At 40.8% G+C, this 22,750-nt stretch overlaps 2 protein-coding genes across 1 annotated transcript in view; both read left to right on the top strand.

Annotated features, from left to right (window-relative positions):
- Positions 1-6,199, top strand: part of LOC118649167 (zinc finger protein 91-like) — a 29,370-nt gene extending 23,171 nt beyond the window's left edge. Inside the window, exons 5-6 of the mRNA XM_036295975.1 lie at positions 536-609; positions 1,954-6,199. Of these exons, the coding sequence (XP_036151868.1) occupies positions 536-609; positions 1,954-4,818 (2,939 nt within the window). The 3' untranslated portion in view covers positions 4,819-6,199. The remainder of the gene's footprint in view (positions 1-535; positions 610-1,953) is intronic.
- The window catches only part of LOC118649174 (zinc finger protein 239-like), a 219,845-nt gene that overhangs the window by 78,345 nt on the left and 118,750 nt on the right, over positions 1-22,750 (top strand).

Genomic DNA, 22,750 nt, shown 5'->3' with positions numbered 1-22,750 from the left:
CCGGATCTTGGTTCTTGGTTCGGCTGTTTAATTTCCCAGTTGGAAGTGTTGTCTGTTTCTTTCTCGGACCCGCTGTATCTTTCATGCTTGATATACATCTTCAGTATCACAGTCTTTGTGGTGCTCGAACAATTTCTCGTTTGTAGCTGCCACTATGGGGCACTCACCTTGTACCTCCATTCTCTCCACACTCTGTGTCATGCACAACAGCCACTTGTTATTCAGGATGCTTCAAAACATGGAGATCATTGAACACGCACTTCCCTCATCTCTCTCCAGCGACGAAACTGTGAATGGGGAGTGTTTTTATAATATTGCCATTGTGTGGTAGGGGGTTGGAGCAGATATGATCAGCAAATGTAAGCAACACTTTGCCCCTCTTTGATGTTTGTTTTCCTCATTGTACCTATCTTGAGCTTTCCTTGATTCCGTCACTGGCTCTTGGAATACTCAGAAATGTTGTTTGGTCAATACTTGCTGGTAACTTCAAAGTGCACTCACCTAATTGTCAAACTGAAAATTTGTTTTCTTTCAGCTATGTCATCTGAAGATGACCAGGCCTTTATGCCAAATACCGGAATACAAGAATTATTCTCTGAAATGATATTGGTAAGATATGAAAGGTGTCGTCGCTTTGATGATCTACACTTAATTAAAGTCTTGGTATTTGAGGAAAAATGTGATGAGAACAGAAGTTGTTAATATAAACAGAACTAATCTGCAACAGTTATCATAATAAAATTGTTGTTACCTAAAGAGGTCAAGTATATTATGCATTTGGGAAACTTTCCACTTTAAAGTCAGTTACATTGGCAGATCAGTGTGTTTCTGCACGTGAATGTTCAAAACTACTTTTAATGTTATGCATTCTTGGAAGGGAAATCTGGACAGTGTAGGAATTCACATAGTCTGTAGTGTAAATAATCATTTGAATTTTGTAAGATGTAGGGTGAGATTAAACTTTCATGCAATCATTTCTAAAATGTAGTGATTTATAACATACCTATAAAATTTAAATGTGCTCAATTGGGCAATCATTCTTATTATTATTATTATTATCACTTTTAAATATATTTTCATTGAATTCAAAGAGGAAGGGAGGAGGGAGAGAGATGGTAACATCAATGATGAGTATCATTGATTGCATGCCTCCTACCTGCCCCTCAAGAAGGATGGCGTCCGTAACCTGAGCATGTGCCCTTGACTGGAATCAAACCCAGGTCCCTTCAGTCTACTTGCCAAAGTTCTATCCACTGAGCCAATTCAGCTAGTGCTTTTATTATTATTTTTATTCATTATATATTTTTTTAATTCAGCGAGGCAGGGAGATGAAGAGAGAGAGACAAACATCAGTGATGAGAGAGAATCATTGCCAGGCTGCCTCCTGCATTCCTCACACTGGAGACTGATTGTGAGCCCGGGGCTTGTGCCCTGATGGGGTATAGAACCGTCATTCTGGTTCAAACTTCGAGACTCAGCCATTGAACCATGCTTGCTGGCCAATTTGGCAATCTTTTTTGTTGTTGTTAATTTATTTTATTGATGTTTTTACAGAGAGAAAGGGAGAGGGATAGAAAGTTAGAATCATCGATGAGAGGGAAACATCAATCAGCTGCCTATTGCACACCCCCTACTGAGGTTGTGCCCACAATCAAGGTACATGCTCTTGACCGGAATTGAACCTGGGACCCTTCAGTCTGCAGGCTGACACTCTGTCCTCTGTGCCAAACTGGTTAGGGGTGGCAATCTTTTAAAAAAGGATTCATTCTTCTTCATCTGATCATTATTATTTTGTATTTAATTTTGTGTATTATTTTAATAAATTAGGAGAGCTTTCGTTGTACAACCATCTTGGTTTAGTGAGTATCGTGAAATGATTCTTATGGAACAGTGTACATGTTTAATGAAATTAAAACTGTCAGTAAAAGCCTATCTATCTCTCATTACTACCAGAGTACATATAATGGAGACAGAAGTTATCAATGGAATGAACATTGGAAAAACTTTAAGCGAGAGTCATATCTTAATCATTGGAGAAGCGAACTTGCAGAGGACCATTATGAAAGTGGAAGAGTCTGTGACCCAAGGTCCAATCACAAAATACATGAGGTTATTCCTATTGTGGAGAAGACACACAAAGGAAGTCAATTTGTCCTGTCTTTTCATCAGTCATCAAATTACACTGAAGAAGAGAATATTTGTACTGGGAAAAAAGCTTACAAATGGAATCATTGTGGTATAATCTCCAGTCAAATAGTCAATACAAATAAAGCAGAAAAAATCCATAGTGGAAAAAAACCTTATAAATGTAAAGATTCTAGGGAAACATCTAATTGGCCTTCAGGTTGTATGGTACATCAGAAAATTCATACTGGACTGAAGCCTTACAAATGTAAAGCATGTGGCAAAGCCTTTAGATGTCATTCATCTCTTATTGTACATAAGGGAAGAATTCATACTATTGCAAAATTTTACAAACTCAGGGAAAATGGAAACGCCGTTAGTCAGTCCTCAGGACATACTCAACATCATAGAAATCACATGGGAGAAAAGTTTTATAATTGTTCAGAATGTGACAAAACCTTTAGCTGGCCCTCAAGACTTAGTATTCATCAGAGAGTTCATAGTGGAGAGAAGCCGTATAAATGTAGAGAATGTGGCAAAGCCTTTAGACTGTTCTCACACCTTATTATGCATCAGAGAGTTCATAGTGAAGAGAATCCTTACAAATGTAGAGAATGTGGCAAAGCCTTTAGACGGTTCTCACACCTTACTACTCATCAGAGAGTTCATACTGGAGAGAAGCCTTATAATTGTGGAGAATGTGGCAAAGCCTTTAGCGATTCCTCCGCTTTTAATAGACATCAGAGAGTTCATACAGGAGAGAAGCCTTATAAATGTAAATGTGGCAAAGCCTTTAGACAGTTCTCACACCTTACTACGCATCAGAGAGTTCATAGTGAAGAGAAGCCTTACAAATGTAGAGAATGTGGCAAAGCCTTCAGACGGTTCTCACACCTTACTACTCATCAGAGAGTTCATACTGGAGAGAGGCCTTATAATTGTGGAGAATGTAGCAAAGCCTTTAGCGATCCCTCTGCTTTTAATAGACATCAAAGAGTTCATACAGGAGAGAAGCCTTATAAATGTAGAGAATGTGGCAAAGCCTTCAGTGTTTTATCATCCCTTACTAACCATCAGAGAGTTCACACAGGAGAGAAGCCGTATAAATGTAGAGAATGTGGCAAAGCCTTCAGCGAATCTTCATCCCTTACTAAGCATCAGAGAGTTCATAGTGAAGAGAAGCCTTACAAATGTAGAGAATGTGGCAAAGCCTTTAGACGGTTCTCACACCTTACTAGGCATCAGAGAGTTCATACTGGAGAGAAGCCTTATAATTGTGGAGAATCTGGCAAAGGCTTTAGCGATTCCTCCGCTCTTAATAGACATCAGAGAGTTCATACAGGAGAGAAGCCTTATAAATGTAGAGAATGTGGCAAAACCTTTAGCGAGTCCTCCTCTCTTAATCAACATCAGAGAGTTCATACTGGAGAGAACCCTTATAATTGTAGAGAATGTGGCAAAACCTTTAGTGAGTCCTCATCCCTTAATCAACATCAGATAGCTCATACTAGTGATAAGTCTTTCAAATGTTCAGAATGTGACAAAGGATTCAGTTTGGCTTTATCCCTTAGTCACCATCAGAGAATTCATACTGGAGAAAAGCCTTATAAATGTAATGAATGTGGCAAAGTCTTTACCCATTACTCATCCCTTAATCGTCATCACAGTATTCATACTGGAGAGAAACCTTATAAATGTAGAGAATGTGGCAAAGCCTTTAGACGGTTCTCACACCTCACTACACATCAGAGAGTTCATACTGGAGAGAAGCCTTATAAATGTAGAGAATGTGGCAAAGCCTTCAGCCAATCCTCATCCCTTTATCAACATCAGAGAGGACATACTGGAGAGAAATCTTTCAAATGTTCAGAATGTGGCAAAGAATTCCGTTTGGCAATACACCTTAATTATCATCAGAGAATTCATACTGGCGAGAAGCCTTATAAATGTAATGAATGTGGCAAAGACTTTAGGGATATCTCATACTTTGCTAAGCATCAGAGAATTCATACTGGACAGAAGCCTTATAAATGTAATGAATGTGGCAAAGCTTTTACCCATTACTCATCCCTTAAGCGTCATCAGAGAATTCATACTGGCGAGAAGCCTTACCTATGCAGAGATTGTGGAAAATCCTTTGGCACCTCTTCTTCCCTTACTTCTCATCAGAGAGTTCACACTGGAGAGAAGCCTAATAAATGTAGAGAATGTGGCAAATCCTTTGGAAGCTCCTCAGAACTTACTAAGCATCAGAGAGTTCACAGTGGAGAGAAGCCTTATACATGTAGAGAATGTGGCAAATCCTTCACTACCTCATCAAAACTGACTTACCACCAGAGAGTTCATACTGGAGAGAAGCCTTATAAATGTAACGAATGTGGTAAAGCCTTTAGCCAGTCCTCATCCCTTACTTCACATCAGAGAATTCACACTGGAGAGAAGCCTTATAAATGTAGACAATGTGGCAAATCTTTTGTCTACTCCTCATACCTTATTAACCACCAGAGTGTTCACACTGGAGAGAAGCCTTTTAAATGTAGAGAATGTGGCAAATCCTTTGGCTGGTCCTCAGACCTTACTAAGCATCAGAGAGTTCATTCTGGAGAGAAGCCTTATAAATGTAGAGAATGTGGCAAAGCCTTTAGCCAGTCCTCATCCGTTAATTTTCATCAGAGAGTTCACCAAAGAGTGTAGCCTTATAAATGCAGAGAATGTAACCGCATTTTCTCAGGGTTCCTGCATCATTTTACAGCAGAGTTCATACTTCCTAGAAGTCTTACAGATGTGTGGAGTGTTGTAAGTCCTTGACCAGCTGTGAGAACTTACTAAACATCACAGAATGGATACTGGGAAGAAGCCTTATGAATGTGAAAAACGTAGACCAAGCCTTTAAAAGGCATTCGTCTCTTATTGTACCTGAGAGACGTCATACTAAAGAAAGTCATTACAAATGTATAGTTTGGGCTGCAGCCTTTACCCACTGCTAAAAATTTACTGAACATCAGAGATTTTACAATGACGGAAAGCCTTATACTGTTGAAAATGTTAGAAATCCTTTAACCTGTGGTCTAACCTACTCAACATTTTAGGAATCATTCTAAAGAAAAACAGCAATAATATAAAGTTTTCATTTAAGGATGTAAGCTTCAATGGTTGAAGCTACATTGAGAATGATAAAACAAGGTCTTACAAATTATCAGGCATATCTCAAAGTATATATCCTCATTTATATCTCATACAACATATCATTATTACTGGATTGAAGTCCAGCAGATATAAAGAATGTGACAAAGCTTACTCACTATGGGAACCTTACCTGACATGAGAATTCATACTGGGGAGAAACAATACAAATGTAAACATTGTCCTAAAGCCTTTCATCAGCATCTGTAGCTGATTCCTCACATTGGTATTTATTCTAGGGGGAAACCTTAAAACTAAAGAATGTGGGAAATCATATAGCTGGACCTACAGCCCCAGTCTTATCAGGGATTGCAATTGGGTAGAAATTCTACATTCATGATATAATAGGAAGGACTTTTGTTTAAAGTATACAGTTTATAAAACTCCAAGTAACTTATGCCTTAACAGATTTTTAAAGATATAAAAATGTTATCCAAGTATTTAATTGATTATGAATTTTAAAGCATCAATGAATTCACACTAGATAGGTAGCCAAAATGCCTTTCAGGAATTGCTCTAAATTAGTACACCCAGTGTATTTTAAACTTTGAATGTAGCTAGTAAATATTGCTATACTTGAATATATCAAAGGAATTGATGTTTCCATATGTACACTTACTTAGAGTGTTATTTATATTGAAATCATTTGAAATATTTTGAAAAGGAAATATTATTGTGATTCTGTTCCCATATCACTTGGTGCTGCTGTGTTTTATTCCTGGTGTATGTGTGAAATTATGGGGTTGATGGTTTCTACCTTAAAGATCTGTGAGCTCTTGTATACTATATGGACTTCACTTGCGTACTTTCCCATGGAATATTGTGTACATTATAAGGGACACTATTTTCTTCTATTAGAGAATAATCCTATTGAATAAATCTTTTAAAATAGTTCTCGAGTTTTGTAGATTATGTCTTCAAAGTTACTTCCTTTTCTGTGCCACTGTGTTGAGCTGAAAACTTTTTGAGAGCATGTCAATTTGTGGTTGTGACATTTAGGAGGCCAGACCTACCTTTAGGACAGTGCTGTCTGTGTAATAGATTTTCCATAATTTGCCGGGAGCCGGTCCATCCTTGCTGTTTCAAGGGACCTGGCATATATAGCATACTGTTCTTAATATGTTTGCTCACCTTCTTGGCACTATGTGTTTTAACCAAGGTCACCTCTCTGAGAAAGGTTGTTTCCCCAGATAGGGAGTTTCCCCTGAAGTTAGGGAGGGAATAAAACCTCTTAACTAAGTGCCAGGCAGGTAATTAATCACTTTAACTACGAACAATCATGCTTAAGCCACATAATCTTTACTCCCTGGAATGGAGATAAGAAACGCCCTACCCTTTGGAATAGAGATTGATAGGATTGGAATCAACTGGTATAAATACAGATGTAGCAAGACAACAGGACACAGAACCTAGAGACAGAACCTAGCGAGCGAACATGGCAAAAGATCCTGGACAGAAACTGGCCACAGAACCTAGAGACAGAACCTGGCTACAGAATCTGGATAGAACATGGCAAGAGAACCTGACTAGAACCTGGTGACTGAACCTGGCTGGAGAACCTAGCAAGAGAACATGGACATAGAACCTGGCTGGAGAACCTAGCGAGGGAACATGGCTACAGAACCTGGCTGGAGAACCTAGAGAACCTGGCTGGAGAACCTAGCAAGAGAATATGGACACAGAACCTGGCTGGAGATCCTAACCAGAACTTCGCTGGAGAGCCTGACCAAAACTTGGCTAGAGATCCTGGCTAGGCTGCTGATCCACTGAACGCTGTCTCCATGTCATTCCTTCTTCGCCGACTCCGTCCACACCTTTGGGGACCCCTGGACCTGCTGGGGTTGGACTCCAGCAATAATTAAGAGGTATATTGCAATACCAGTGACTTTATTGTACCCAGGATGAAGAATCAGCATGAACTCTGAACATGGAGAAAGTACACCTTTCTCAGGCTGCATTGCTAACTGAACTCAGCTATTTCTTTCATTTCTCATTTCCAGTTCCTCTGGTTTTTCACTTTTATCTTCTAAGCTGCCATTCTTTTGGCAGTGGTGGAACTACAGCATGTAAAGCATCCTGTCCCTCATCAGCCTTTCAGGCCTCTGTATCTTCCACTCAGTAGTTTGGAATTTACAATGCAGTGACTGACATCAGAATGTGGCAAGTATTTTGCCTTATATTCATGAAGTAGGTAGCCCACGATTGGGGTTCTCCTGCTTACATCTATAGTTTTTAATATGAATATGAAGCTTTGGAATACCACAAATTGGCATCTGTGTACTTTATAATTGGAATGATTTTTCTTGTCCTGATTTTCATTGGAAACCTTAAGAATTTCTCATTGTTACCCCGTTAACTTCTTTTTTTTTTAATTAAATCTTTATTGTTCAGATTATTACATTGGTTCCTCTTTTTTCCCACCATAACAACCCTCCACCCAGTTCCCACCCCACCCTCCGCCCTCACTCCCCACCTACAGGTGCATGATTATTGTCCAATCTCTTCCCGCACCCCCCACCCCCCACCCCCCCCAAGAATAGTCAGTCCATTCCCTTTCTATGTCCCTGATTCTATTGCAATCACCAGTTCATACTGTTCATCAGATTATTTATTCACTTCATTTTTAGATTCACTTGTTGATAGATGTGTATTTGTTGTTCATAATTTGTATCTTTACCTTTTTCTTCTTCTTCCTCTTCTTAAAGGATACCTTTCAGCATTTCATATAATACTGGTTTGGTGGTGATGAACTCCTTTAGCTTTTTCTTATCTGTGAAGCTCTTTATCTGACCTTCACTTCTGAATGATAGCTTTGCTGAATAAAGTAATCTTGGTTGTAGGTTCTTGGCATTCATCACTTTGAATATTTCTTGCCACTCCCTTCTGGCCTGCAAAGTTTCTATTGAGAAATCACCTGACAGTCGTATGGGTACTCCCTTGTAGGTAACTGACTTTCTTTCTCTTGCTGCTTTTAGGATACTCTCTTTGTCTTTTGCTCTTGGCATTTTACTTATGATGTGTCTTGGTGTGGTTCTCTTTGATTCCTTTTGTTTGGGGTTCTCTGCGCTTCCTGGACTTGTAAGTCTATTTCTTTCACCAGGTAGGGGAAGTTTTCTGTCATTTCTTCAAATAGGTTTTCAATATCTTGCTCTCTCTCTTCTTGTGGCACCCCTATAATTTGGATGTTGGTACGCTTGAAGCTGTCCCAGAGACTCCTTACACTATCTTCGTATTTTTGGATTCTTTTTTCATCTTGCTTTTCTGGTTGGGTGTTTTTTGCTTCTTCGTATTTCAAATCATTGACTTGATTCTTGTGATCCTCTGGTCTGCTGTTGGGAGTCTGTATAATATTCTTTATTTCAGTCAGTGTATGCTTAATTTCTAGTTGGTCCTTTATCACAACCTCGAGGGTCTCACTAGATTTCTTGAGGATCTCACGACATTTATCGGCGCTCTCAACAGTCTTTTCGAGGGCCTTACTAAGTTTATCATCGGCTTCTAGACAGTTCTTGAGAGACCTTAAAAGTGTGGTTTTGAACTCTATATCCAGCAGTTTGCTTTCCTCCATTTCTGTCATTTGTGTCGTTTCTTTGTCTTGGCATTTTTTATGCTTCGCTGTGTCGATAGAGTGCCTTTGTGTGCTAAGTGTCTCAATTACCTGAGGTAGACACTCTTGGTGCACCCCCTTGTGGGCTTTTTGCATAGGCTTGTTGTAGTTAAGCCTTGATTGTTGTAGTTATCACTGGGAGGAATTGGCCTCCAGGCCAATTTGCTGTGAGAATCAGCTGTGTCTGCAGTGGGAGAACTTCTGTGCTGGAGACACCCCTCTGGGACAAGACTTGCTTCAATGGGGCTTTGGTTCTCACTGAGTCTGCCCCCTGAGTGTGTCTTTTATGGTTCCATGGAGCTGCAAACTGGATGGTCCCACTCTGACGTCTGGGCTTCCTGGCTCCTGGATCTCCAGGGAGGTGTTAATCTAGCCTTTGCCTGCAGCTATCCAGCAGAGGCCTCCCTGCAGGGCTTGGGCGGGGCGGGTCCCATGGGTCAACAGGGCTTGGCTAGCAGTTATGGCTGCTCTCAGTCCTGCCCTCAGAAGCTCTGCTTCTCAGTGTCCTGGTAATCGCTGCAAGCCCCTCGGATAGAAAAATGCCCTCGAGTTCTGACCAATGCCAGACAGTCCCGCTTCTTCCGTATGAGTCTGGGTCCCTAGAGACTCGCCCAGAACTGGAGCTCAGAGCCTGAAACTCCCTCCCGATTGAAAATGACAACTGCGCCCTCAGCCGCCAGCCCGCTCCGCATGCACCTCTGCACCTTAGTATTTTACTTCCGTACTGCGCCTCCTCTGAGTCTCGGTATGCTTTTCTCTTTCCTTCTAGTTGTAGAATTCCCACTCAGCTAGCCTTCCTGTGGTTCTGGATGAAGTCCGTTCCGTCTTTTAGTTGTATTTTTGAAGTGGTTGTTCGAGGCAGCAAACTCTGGTGTTTACCTATGTCGCCATCTTGTTTTTTTTGTATCCCGTTAACTTCTTTATTGGGAGTAATTAACCCATGTTATACTGGTTTTATTGTCACTTTTTTAAATATATTTTTTATTGATTTTAGAGAGAAAGGGAGAGGGAGCGAGATAGAAACATAAATGATGAGAGAATCTATTCTCTCTTGAATATAGCCTAATGTTTGTCATTCTTTATAGAGGAACCCCAGGTACCATGGCTGCTTTGCAGTTGAAACCTTTTGTTATTTTGGATGCAAAGGTTTTTTTTATATTCACAGCCTGACCAGAGATATGTCCATTGGCTTTATCTGTCCCTAAAGTTTTTGAGGCCATCACTATACATTCCAGGGATAGCAGGTAAGCAGAGGTTGAAATAAAAGCTGCACATTTATTGTCCAGTGTTCAGGGCTGAATTTACAAGGTGGTAAACATCAGTTCCATTTGTGAGAATAAACAAGTCATCTTTTCAAATAACAGTTTAGACAGCTGCCATTTTGTACTGCATGACTTGTCAGCCGTCAGCTGGCCACGTGGCTTGCAGCTCCCCTGGGGGCTGCCATCTTGAAACAGCAATGGCCAACCCCTCCCTTTTAATTAGCCAATCGCGAAAGACTGTTCCTGAGCTCCAATCGGGAGCAAAGGACAGGTCACCTGCGTCAGGTATTATAAAGCTGAGCACACCACCTCTTTGGTTTGCATCTGCTTCCAGACCATGTTTGTGCACCTTCTGTATAGAAGTAAAGATGTTTGTCTTGCTGCCTGGCTCCCGAGTATGTTTTGTGTTCTTCCAGGACCCCTGAATTTGGGGGCTCTACCTTATTTCTAACACTATGCATGTGCCCACCTAAAGGACAAAGTCATTGCAGAAACAAGATGTTCAATATTCTTCTATACTTTCTGACATACCCATGGAGGATTCGTAAGTATATGTATGTGATGATATTTTATGACTAAGATTCATCTGGACCAGAGGCTTTATGAATTTGTTCTGTTACAGGACATACTAATTGTACCAGTTAATGCGGATTTTGTAATCAAAGAAAACACGATAATTTCAAGAGAAACATCAGAAGTGCTTTACTCAAGGTAATGTCCATTGTGAGCTACTCATTTTCCCCATCTTTCAGGGAATATGGGGATACCATACCAATAGAACTTTCCTTGTTTTGAGGCAAACCATTCAGAGACTCAATTTTCCACTTTGTACGTTTTGAAGTGCTGCTCAGAAAGTGCATGTGCCATCTATCAGAACAAGTGGCAATCTGAAGGAGCAAGGTCTAGTTAAGGGTTGGGCAACCCCTGGCACGCGTGCCAAAAATGGCATGCCAGTAACTTTTGCTGGCTTGCGAAACCCTCTCTTATAATCTTCCCTTTACAATTTTTTTGAACATTTCAATGACTTAAATGTTAAATTACAAGGAACTGACGATGTTATGTTTGGTTACATAAAGGCTTTTGAAAAGAAACTGGAAGTCTTTAAGAGGGATGTGGATGGTGAGCGATTTAGTTATTTCCCAAACCTTAAGAGGCACATCAAAGACCTCCCAAAAGATGACAGAACAGACTGTCAAAGCCTTCAAAAGCTGTTTTTAACCCTTTTCGGTCCAACATGGAGGCTGACTCGCCAGACCAGGTTCTAGGAGCAGGTCCAACGTCGAGCTGAGGTCTAGTGAGACAGTTAACTTCAACATTCAATCCCATCAGTTAATTTGGACCAGACTGTTTGAATTCCAAAAATAAAATTGGACTGCTAAGCGTTAAACATCATCGAGTCAACTATTGAGCAGCTCTCAAGATTTGCGTAATTCAGAGAACTGGAAGAGCCAGCAAAATTCATGAGGTTTCCAGACAGCATGAAACTGGAGGAACTAAACTTAAAAATGTTTTCATGGATAGACATGGCTGACTTTGAAATGCAGTTGATTGAATTTCAGAGTTGCTCAATTTGGAAGCAGAAATTTATTGACCTTAGAGTTGACTTGGAAAACATTGAAAAAAAGCAGTGCAGTTAGAGACAGGAGTACCAGAGAGAAGTGTTGACTACAAACTATTGAGGACTTAGAATGCCATTCCAGAAAATTTTTTCTTTAAAAAACTTTGCAACAGCATTACTCTTCATGTTTTCATCCACATACTCTTGTGAATCTTTGTTCTCAGTGATGAATATTGTTAAGTCTCGTATTAGGAGTAGCCTGTCGGATGAAATTAGTAGCTTGTGCATACCTCTGAAGGTCACAAAATATAAACCTGATGTAAAATCTCTGCCATCAGTGATGCAGCAGCGAAAGTCCCACTGATTATATCAAACGGAGTCATAAAGTTTTCTGTCGGACTATCGGTGTACATGTATACATTAAAAAATAAATGTATTTTTCATCATATACTGTGTTTTTGTCGCTCGAATGAATTTTATTATTTCTTCAAGGTTCTTCACATACGTACACCTTAAGAGATATCAAATAGGCATAACATGTTCTCAAAAAATTAGGGTTGGCACACAAAAGAATTTTGAGTCAGAGATTTTGCTGGTTTTCACACGCACTCACAAAAAGTTTGCCCACCCCTGGTCTAGTGTATACAGCAGGTGGTTTAATACTTCCCAGACAAGATCTTTTAACACATTGAGTACCACATAGAAATCACTAAGACAGAGGGAAAAACCAAGATGGCAGCATAGGTAAACACCGGAAATTGCTGCCTCCCACAACAAATTCAAAAATACAACTAAAAGAACAGACATCATCCAGAACCACAGGAAGGCTGGCTGAGTGGAAATTCTACAACTAGAAGGAAAGAGAAAAGCATACCGAGATTCAGAGGAGGTGCGGTGCTGAAATAAAATACAAAAGTGTGGAGGTGCATGCGGAGAGGGCTGGTGGCTGAGGACACGGTTGTCTTTTTCAATCAGGAGGGAGTCTCAAGCTCTGAGCTCCAGTTCCGGGCGAGTCTCTGGGGACCCAGACTCATACGGGAAAAACGGGACTGTCTGGCATTGGTTGGAACTCAAGGGCAGCTTTCTCTCGGAGGTGCTCACAGCAATTGCCAGGACACTGACAAGTGGGGCCTCTGAGGGCAGGACTGAGAGCAGCCATAACTGCTAGCTCCATCCTGTTGATCCCCTGGCACCTGCCCAAGCCATGCACTGAGGCTTTTGCATATGAAAGGCCTGGCCCTTTGTAATCTGAAAATTACTTAACAAACTGCAGCTGGCCTAATGCGCCAGGGCAACTTGCATTGCTTCACAGCTGGCTTTTGCTGAGTAGCCTCAGGCAGAGGCTAGATTAGCACCTCCTTAGAGATTCAGGAGCCAGTTCTCCCACTGCAGAAACAACTGATTCTCACAGCCAATTGGCCTGGAGGTCAATCCCCCCCAGTGTTACCTACAACAATCAAGGCTTAACTACAAGAAGACTGTGCACAAAGCCCACAAGGGGGTGCACCAAGAGTGTCTATCTCAGGTAATTGGGGAGGCTGAGCCACTGGGCCCTATAGGACACTTAGCACAGAAAGCCACTGTATTGACACAGCGAAGCATAAAAAATGCCGAGACACAGAAACAGGACACAAATGACAGAAATGGAGGAAAGCAAACTTCTGGATATAGAGTTCAAAACCACACTTTGAAGGTTTTTCAAAAATTTTCTAGAAACCGCCGATAAACTTAACGAGATCCTCAAGAAATCTTGCCGAAACCGGTTTGGCTCAGTGGATAGAGCGTCGGCCTGCGGACTGAAGGGTCCCAGGTTCGATTCCGGTCAAGGGCATGTACCTGGGTTGCGGGCATATCCCCAGTGGGAGATGTGCAGGAGGCAGCTGATCGATGTTTCTCTCTCATCGATGTTTCTAACTATCTCTCTCCCTTCCTCTCTGTAAAAAATCAATAAAATATATTAAAAAAAAAAAGCAGCAAGAGAAAAAAAGTCGGTTACCTGCAAGGGACTACCCATATGACTGTCAGCTGATTTCTCAACAGAAACTTTGCAGGCTAGAAGGGAGTGGCAAGAAATATTCAAAGTGATGAATACCAAGAACCTACAACCAAGATTACTTTATCCAGCAAGCTATCATTCAGAATTGAAGGTCAGATAAAGAGCTTCACAGATAAGGAAAATCTAAAGAAGTTCATCACCACTAAACCAGTATCATATGAAATGCTGAAAGGTATCCTTTAAGAAGAGGAAGAAGAAGAAAAAGGTAAAGATACAAATTCTGAACAACCAAGACACATCTATCAACAAGCGAATCTAAAAATGAAGTGAATAAATAATCTGATGAACAGAATAAACTGGTGATTATAATAGAATCTGGGGCATTGAAAGGGAGTGGACTGACTATTTTTTTTGGGGGGGGGAAGGGTGAGGGGGATGTGGGAAGAGACGACAAAAATTGTGCGCCTATGAATGAGGACAGTGTGTGGGCGGTGAGGGCGGAGGGTGGAAGGGGAACCAGGTAGAGGGGAGCCCTGGGGGGAATAAAGAGGAACAACTGTAATAATCTGAACAATAAAGATTAAATTTTAAAAAAAAAGGAATCTCTAAGACATACTCCAGGGACCGCATTAATTAAACAATTAAAGTTCCTCGTACTTTTTTAACATATTGTACTGCGTAAAACATTTTCCTCTATGAAGAGGGACCGAACAAAATTCACATAAGTATCTAGATTCGCTCCTTTTTCCATGGGCAGCACAAACTCTGCAGGCTCTCATAGGAAATTTTTTCTTTCCACTCACTAGAATACACATAGGTTCATGTTGCTTCATATCACCTGACAGCCTTTTGGGTGGATCTTTACGAGGTGCTCTCCTTGCACCCCCAGTGGAAGGGCTGGACAGATTTGTCTCTAGTTCCGGAGAGCCTTCATTATTGTCATCCGTCATCCAGTCTCTCGCCACCGATAGCAGAAACTGTTTATACTTCATTTTTGCTTGTGGATTGAGGACGTTGTACACTCTAAATGCATTGAAAAGTCCACAGTTTATAAGGTACAGCACAGTGGACTGTGCCACGCCAGCACGGCCAAGGGTGTCTCTGAGTGGGGGGGGTGAAAGTATTAACGAAAGACAAGAGAATGAAAGCTGGGTCTCGGGGGGACGCTGCTCCCTGAAGAGGAAACAATGCCAGCTCCCACAAGCTGTGTCTTTATTTTATAGCAGATGCCACGAGGCAAAGTAGGGGCGTGATCACGTTGTTTACAGCATTCTTGTGAGTTTCAGCCTCACTCAACTACATGCACCCGAACTCTATCACAGGGCACGTGGGGCTATGTGTTCGGACCATAGGTTCAAGCTTACAACCACAGCCATTGGCTATGATTGTGCTGGGAGGGCCCTGCCCTCCAGCTGGAATTTGCACGTGGCAGTGAGAGGACCCTGTCCTTTCATTAGTCCGAGGCTTGAACCTGGCCAAAACACTGTAACTGCACCCCACAGTGGACAGGACAGTGTGTTGACATCTAAGGTCCATAACAGATGGTGCGCGAAACACGAGAACACTCGTGAGCGTTACGAAATTTGTTAACATGTCTTTAGCTGGTTTTTAAGTGTGTGATGGTGCATTATCATGAAGCAAAATTACTTTGCCGTGTCTTCTGGCCCATTTGGTTGTTTTACGATCAAAGCGTAGTTCAAATGGACCTGGTCATTCTTTGTCTTTCACATAAAAATCATCACTTTTAAAGCGATTAAACCAACGTTCACAAGTATCTTGAGATGGAGCAGGTTCAACATAAGCTTCCCGAAGTATTCAGTAACTTTCAGCAGGACTTTTCTTCAAAATAATGAATTAAAACTTCCTGCAATTGCTCTTTTTTTGGCACAAGATTCGACATTTTTAAGCATAAAAATATGATGGCAACACCATCAGAAAATTAGACATGAAGTTTTGAAGCTTGTTGTCAATACAAAATACCATACATATCAAATCGCATATATATCAACATATGTGTAACTCCATCTATTGAAAAAATTTGCATTATTAACCGGTACACCTAGTACTATGAGATCTAGATCATTCAAAGAATTCAATCCTGTCTAGACAGTAGTTTCATATTCTCATACTTTAGTGAGCAATGTTGAGGAGGTGTATTGATACAAAATACACATAAGATCTTTTTTTTTTTTTTTCAGATGGCCATTAGGAAAATAGATGAAGCAGACACTGTCCCTTGGGTTAGATGGCATTCTGTCTTCATTTTGTTCAGAATGCATATTCTGCTTTGGGGTGAAAAGTTCTAAATCTGAGATTTAAATCTTTTTATCTCATGGCACACATGAACTAGTTATTGAAATTCAGTGGTCCATCAAAATATGTATTTTACCAATCTATAGAAAAAAGTCTGATTTTGATCCATGCACACCACACAGCTATCATTGTGTTGGCTGTTGTCATCTATTTTATTCAGCAATCTTTGGGTAATGTAGTCTGTGCTGTTGACTAAGCAGCCATGTGTTGCTTGTTCTAAAAATTCTTGCAGCACACCAGTTTGCCCGTGTGACACTCCGGTTGATAATCTCTGCGGTAAACAGCAAATCCTGGGGTGGGTGAGGAGAGGTTAAGGGGGAAAAGGGAGACGTAATGTAATACATGAAACAATAACAAATTTAAATTTTTAAAAAAGGCATGTAAAATTCATCTTGTCTAATGATTCATTTAAGATCTCTTTTTCCTTACTGATTTATTTGTCTGGGAAATCTATCCCTTGATGTCAATGGGAAGTTAAAGTCCCCTCCTATGATTGAATTAATTAATTTGAAAATGCCAATAACTACCTATCAATAATCACGTACAATATAAATGACTTAACTGCTTCAACCAGAAGACACAGGGTAGCTGAATGGATAGGAGAACAAGACCCTTAACATATGCTGTTTACATAAGGCAAAGGCTGTTTCTTCTATCAGTATTTTTCCCCCCATAGGTTCCTGTGTATTTGTGCACATTAATATATCACTACATATGTAGTCTCTTATTTCCTGGTTTCTGTAGAGCTGCCAGGGCATCCATCCAGTTGGGGCACCTAAGCAATTTTTAGTGACCAACCTGGATGATAGTTCAGAGCAGGCATCCTCAAACTACGGCCCGCGGGCCACATGCGGCCCGCCAAAAACATTTATCCGGCCCGCCGGGTGTTTTTGCCACCGCAGTGTGTATAGGAATTTGTTCATAGTTTTTTTTTTTTTTTTTAAGTATAGTCCGGCCCTCCAACGGTCTGAGGGACAGTGAACTGGCCCCCTTTTTATTTTTTATTTTTTTAAAATATATTTTATTGATTTTTTACAGAGAGGAAGGGAGAGAGATAGAGAGTTAGAAACTTCGATGAGAGAGAAACATTGATCAGCTGCCTCCTGCACATCTCCCACTGGGGATATGCCTGCAACCCAGGTACATGCCCTTGACCGGAATCGAACCTGGGACCCCTCAGTCCGCAGGCCGACGCTCTATCCACTGAGCCAAACCGGCTTCGGCTGGCCCCCTTTTTAAAAAGTTTGAGGACTTCTGGTCAAGAGCCTACTTGCAGGCTCCAGTCCATGTGTGAATAGACACCCCTCAAAGTGATCACCTCACCAAAGCCTGTGGCTGAGTTCCATGTTACTGCCTCATGGAGAGATGTGTAGTAAGTATGTTCATTTCATTATGTGAACATAAAAGCAAACAGTAAAACTAGCTTTCAAATGTTTACTAGCATCATTTAAACCCTTGAAATAAAATATAATTTAAAACTTAAATTATAGAAGTGAATATTCATTATTCTATTGAGTGTGAAAATTCTGAAGATGGAGCTGGTAGATTTTGCATCAGCCAGATCTCATCTGTATGTTCCACAGCCATTTGTAAAAGCTTATTTCAAATACAAGTCCTCCTGGTTTTCTCAGAAATAATATGAGTTTTGAAAAATTTAAAGTGTTTTTATTTTACTATGTTTAGGTTTTATTATTTTATTTTTATATATATATTTAATTTTAAAAAAATTTTTATTGAATGCAGAGAGGAAGGGAGAGGAAGAGACAGAAACATCAATGGTGAGAGAGAATCATGGATCTCCTGCCTTCTGCATACGTCACACTGGGCATAGAGCCCTCAACCGGAGCATATTCCCTGACCAGGAATGGAACCCTGACTTCCTGGTTCATAGTTCTATGCTTTACCACTGAGCCATGCCATCTAGGCATAAATAAATGGTTATGCTGAGATAAATTGAAAGTTTTGGAGATACATTGCTATAGGACAAAAAAAAACAAAAAAAAACAAAAAAGCAAAGCTCCCAGGACACAGCTTACTCCCACTCATATCTATTTACTACACAGAGAATGGCCTGCTGTTTGTCTATAGGTGAAATCTTTTTCACTGAAACATACTTCATACTGGATGTTCACTAACATATTGTGGTGAAAATTATTGTGGGTATAGAAGGAGATGTAATTATTGGATATTTGATCAATAGTTTTACTCCTTTATGGGGTTACATTACAGAGAATGTACCACCACACAAAATGATCCCTTGTTTATTTTTGACCCCTGGATGTGCCACAATATGGACTCAAACTCAGAATCCTGGCACATTGAGAGGGCACTCCTACCAGCAAAGTTACTCCTTGGCTAGGACAAAATTAATGAATCTTTTTGTTGTGAATCCTCACCTGAAGCTATTTTTCCATTGAATTTTAGAGAATGTGAAAGGAAGGGGGACAGACACAGAGATTAACGTCAGTGTGAGAGAGACACCTCTATTGGTAGCCTCCTATATGAACCAGGGGTCCAGCCTGCAAGGTAGGTAAATCCCCTTTACCAGAATCAAAGCCAGGACTCTCCATCCAAGAGCCAATGATGTATCCACTGAGTGACACCAGCTAGGGCCAGGATTAATGATTTGTGAGCTAAAAATATATTCCAATATCTTTTTCAGTGTATATATTTGATAAGTTTGTTATCCATACGTGACAGATACTTGAGAAATAGAAAACAAAAAATAGGGGACGGAGGTCAACAAAATAGGTTATAATTGTAAAAAGTAAACTATCTGGCCTGTCCAGTGTTATTCAGAGGATGAGTATTGACCTATGAACCAGGAGGTCTGGTTAGATTCCTGGTCAGGGCACATGCCCAGGTTTCCCCTTCAATCCTCAATAGGAGGCATACAGGAGTAGGTGCAACATTGATTCTCTCTCATCATTGATGTTTCTTTCTCTCTCCCTTCCTCTCTGAAATCAATACAATATCCTAAAAAGTAAATGTAGGTTCTCTTTAAAATCCTTATCCAAGCATATTATTACCATTGATCTTAGAGAGAGTGGGAGGGACAGTGGGTAAAGAGAGAGAAACATTGATATGAGAGAGACAAATCAATTGGTTGCCTCCCTCAGGCACACAGGGCAGGCTGGAGACCAAACCTTCCACCCAGGTTCCAGACCTGACTGGGAATCAAATCTGTGACCTTCTGGTGGGAGGGATGACACTCTAACCATTGAGCAACACCTTCTGAGCTGTAGATTCTCTTTGAAGGGACATATGATAAATTTGAAGTTATATTGTATGAGATATGACTGACAAATATATCACCATGTAAGGAAGTTTATCTCTAAGGTCTTTCTAACCCTGTCCCATTTGGCTCATTTGTTTGCCTGTAGTGCCCTCCACCAAAAGGTTGCAGGTTTGATTCCTGGACTTGCAAATGTCGGATTGCGGGTGTGATCCCAGAGCTGCTCAGGGCGCTTTTGGGAAGCAACCAATGGATGTTTGTCTTGCACATGGATGTTTCTCTCCATCTCTCCCTCCCTCTCTAAATTCAATTTTTTAAGAAAACTTTAAAAATATTTTCAAAGCAAGGTATTTTCCAGCTCCCTGAGGCCACAACAGCTACCCGGCCAGCTGGAGGCACCTGAGTGTATGAGCCTAAGTAAAAGCAGCAGAGAAGGGCTCAGACACCCCGGAGTTATGTGCAATGATGAATGTTGGTTGATTTAAGCCACTAAACATTGGGGTGTTTTATTCCACAAGAAAGACTAGTTGTAAGAGAAAAGAGTTGCTGAGATTGAGGTGCTCAGTAGTAAACATCTAATGCCTGTGACATGGCCTTGGGGCTGGCTGGTGAAATTTGGAAGTTTGGAGGCTGGAAGGAGTTTGTTTATGTTTTGGGAAATCATGTTTTGATCTGGTGAAGAAGTTCACAAACCTTTTGCCAATAGCACATGAAGCAGAAGAACCACTTGGGCAACCCCTAGACCAGGGGGGGGCAAACTTTTTGACTCGAGGGCCACAATGGGTTCTTAAACTGGACCGGAGGGCCGGAACAAAAGCATGGATGGAGTGTTTGTGTGAACTAATATAAATTCAAAGTAAACATCATTACATAAAAGGGTACGGTCTTTTTTTTTTTTAGTTTTATTCATTTCAAATGGGCCGGATCCGGCCCGCAGGCCGTAGTTTGCCCACGGCTGCCCTAGACTCATAACAAATACTGAATATTGATGCATTAAGAGAATCAGTTTTGAGTGGTTTTACATAACAGATAATGAACTTGTGATGCTGACTGTTAAGGACTGAATTGTGTCCCCTCAAAATTGATATTTTGAAGGCCTAACTCCCAATATGTCTGTATTTGGAGATAGGGTGTTTAGGGAAGTTATTAAGGTTATATGAGGTCACAAGAGTGGGGTCCTAATCTGATAGAAGTGGGGTCCTCATAAAAGGAGATAGAGCCCTAACCGGTTTGGCTCAGTGGATAGAGCATTAACCTGTGGACTGGGGTTGCAGGTTCGATTCCGGTCAAGGGCATGTACCTTGGTTGCGGGCAAATCCCCAGTAGGAGTTGTGCAGGAGGCACCTGATCGATGTTTCCCTCTTATCGATGTTTCTGACTCTCTATCCCTCTCCCTTCTTCTCTGTAAAAAATCAGTAAAATATTTTTTTTAAAAAAGGAGATAGAATAACCTGTTTGTACATATTCTTGGATTTTTATATAGATAATAACGTCAAGAAAGGATACTTCAATATATTTTTTGGAGCTTAGTTGGCCATGTTTATTTCTGATGTGTTTATTTAATTTTGGGATAGGTGATAAATTTAAATGCTTCCTGAATTAATAAAAGATGTGTACTGAAAAAACAGTATTTAAGGTAATTTAATTCAAGTGTCAGACACAACATTTGTTTTAATAATGCAGTTTATTCCAATTTTCTTTTAAAGATTTATTTGTAAGCAATGCTGTTGTCCTAAATGATCACATATCTTAGTCATCCAAGTCTCATATCCCAGGTTGTATCCCCCTGAAAGACTCTATAACTCAGCTATGTTGAGTCTTGGTCTCCGTGGGGAATGAGGAAGGGAGTAGGAAAGCCTGCTGGTGTCAGTATGAAATTGCCCACCTATCAAGAGAGAGTTATGTGTTTCACCTTCTAGTTGTTCATCCTCACACAGACCATTGCATTTTGTTGTATAATTTAAGTGCTTACATGAATTCCAATTGCACTCATGTTCCTGGGTTCAAGCCCCTCCCCACCTCCAGCCCTTCTGGAGATCCCAGTTCCTACAGAGTTGCTTCAGCCTCACTATCAACATCTGCACGCATGGCCCAGGGGAAGGTTGGGGCAAATTAGTTCCTGACATAACCCTTTGCAACTGTTCTTTTCCAACACACCTGGAAATCTTTCTGAATGCTTTTATAATATACTAGAGGCCCTGTGCACAATTCGTACTCAGGTGGGGTCCATGGCCTGGCGGTGATCGGGACTGATCAGGGCCATCTTGCCCAGTCAGGGGGAGGGACTGCAGGAGGTTGGCTGTGGGAACACACTGACCACCAGGGGGCAGATTCTGCATTGAGTGTCTGGCCCATGGTGGTCAGTTCACATCATGGTGACTGTTCCTTAGGTCAACCAGTCATAATGGTCACTTAGGCTTTTTTGTTTTGTTTTGTTTTTGTTTTTAATATATTTTATTGACTTTTTAACAGAGAGGAAGGGAGAGGGATAGGGAGCTAGAAACATCAATGAGAGAGAAACATCCATCAGCTGCCTCCTGCACACTCCCCACTGGGGATGTGCCCGCAACCAAGGTACATGCCCTTGACCGGAATCGAACCTGAGACCCTTCAGTCTGCAGGCCAATGCTCTATCCACTGAGCCAAACCGCTTAGGGCAGTCACTTAGGCTTATATATATATAGATTTGAAGCGAAATTTGTGAGTCACTGACTTCCAAACTTTATCACTGGGAATGGAGAAGGATGTTGACAAGCAGACATCACTGCCAGAGGGTGTTTCATTCCATTATCAATTTTAAGGCGGAAATCCACAGGAATGTGTGAATTTTGGAGATCACTTTTTTAACACATCATTTCTGGAGGTTGCATTTGCCCCTGTGGATTGTATCCTCTCCCACAGAGAAGACTCCTGTTTGATGCAGGGAAGCCTTCATCAGAGTTTATGGCAGGGCATTCCCCTCCGTTCCATTGGTGTATGGGTCTGTTTTAAAACAGGATCACACCCACTTGGTTGCTCTTGCTTTTTAAAATTTTGTTCAGGGTAAAAAAGTGAATCTTCCAACTTTTCTATATATGAAGTGTTTTGGCTGTCCCACATCTCTTTGGCTGTCCACAGCCACCATTGCCTTGGAAACTTGATAGGTAATCTATTTATTCTGTAGAACACAGAATATTGAGGAATGTCTCAATTTATTTGTATCTTCTTTCTTTAGCATTGTTGTGTTATTTCAGCGTAGAAGTCTTTCACTGTCTTTGTAGAATGGGTTGGTCTTTATTTATTTTTCCGTTAGTTATATGTGGTGTGTTTTCTGGCTTTGGGTGGCAATACTGAGGGTTGATATTTTATTGGCCTAAAGTGATTTAATACTTATATAGGTTAAACATAATCTTCTAGTGTGATTACTCTAAATTATAGGTTTCTACACAGGTCATGTCTTTTTTAAAAATATATTTTATTGATTTTTTTACAG

This window comes from Myotis myotis, unplaced genomic scaffold, assembly GCF_014108235.1.
Source record: "Myotis myotis isolate mMyoMyo1 unplaced genomic scaffold, mMyoMyo1.p scaffold_m19_p_28, whole genome shotgun sequence".
Taxonomy (NCBI): Eukaryota; Metazoa; Chordata; class Mammalia; order Chiroptera; family Vespertilionidae; genus Myotis; species Myotis myotis.
This window is presented reverse-complemented; position numbering and strand designations above follow the sequence as displayed.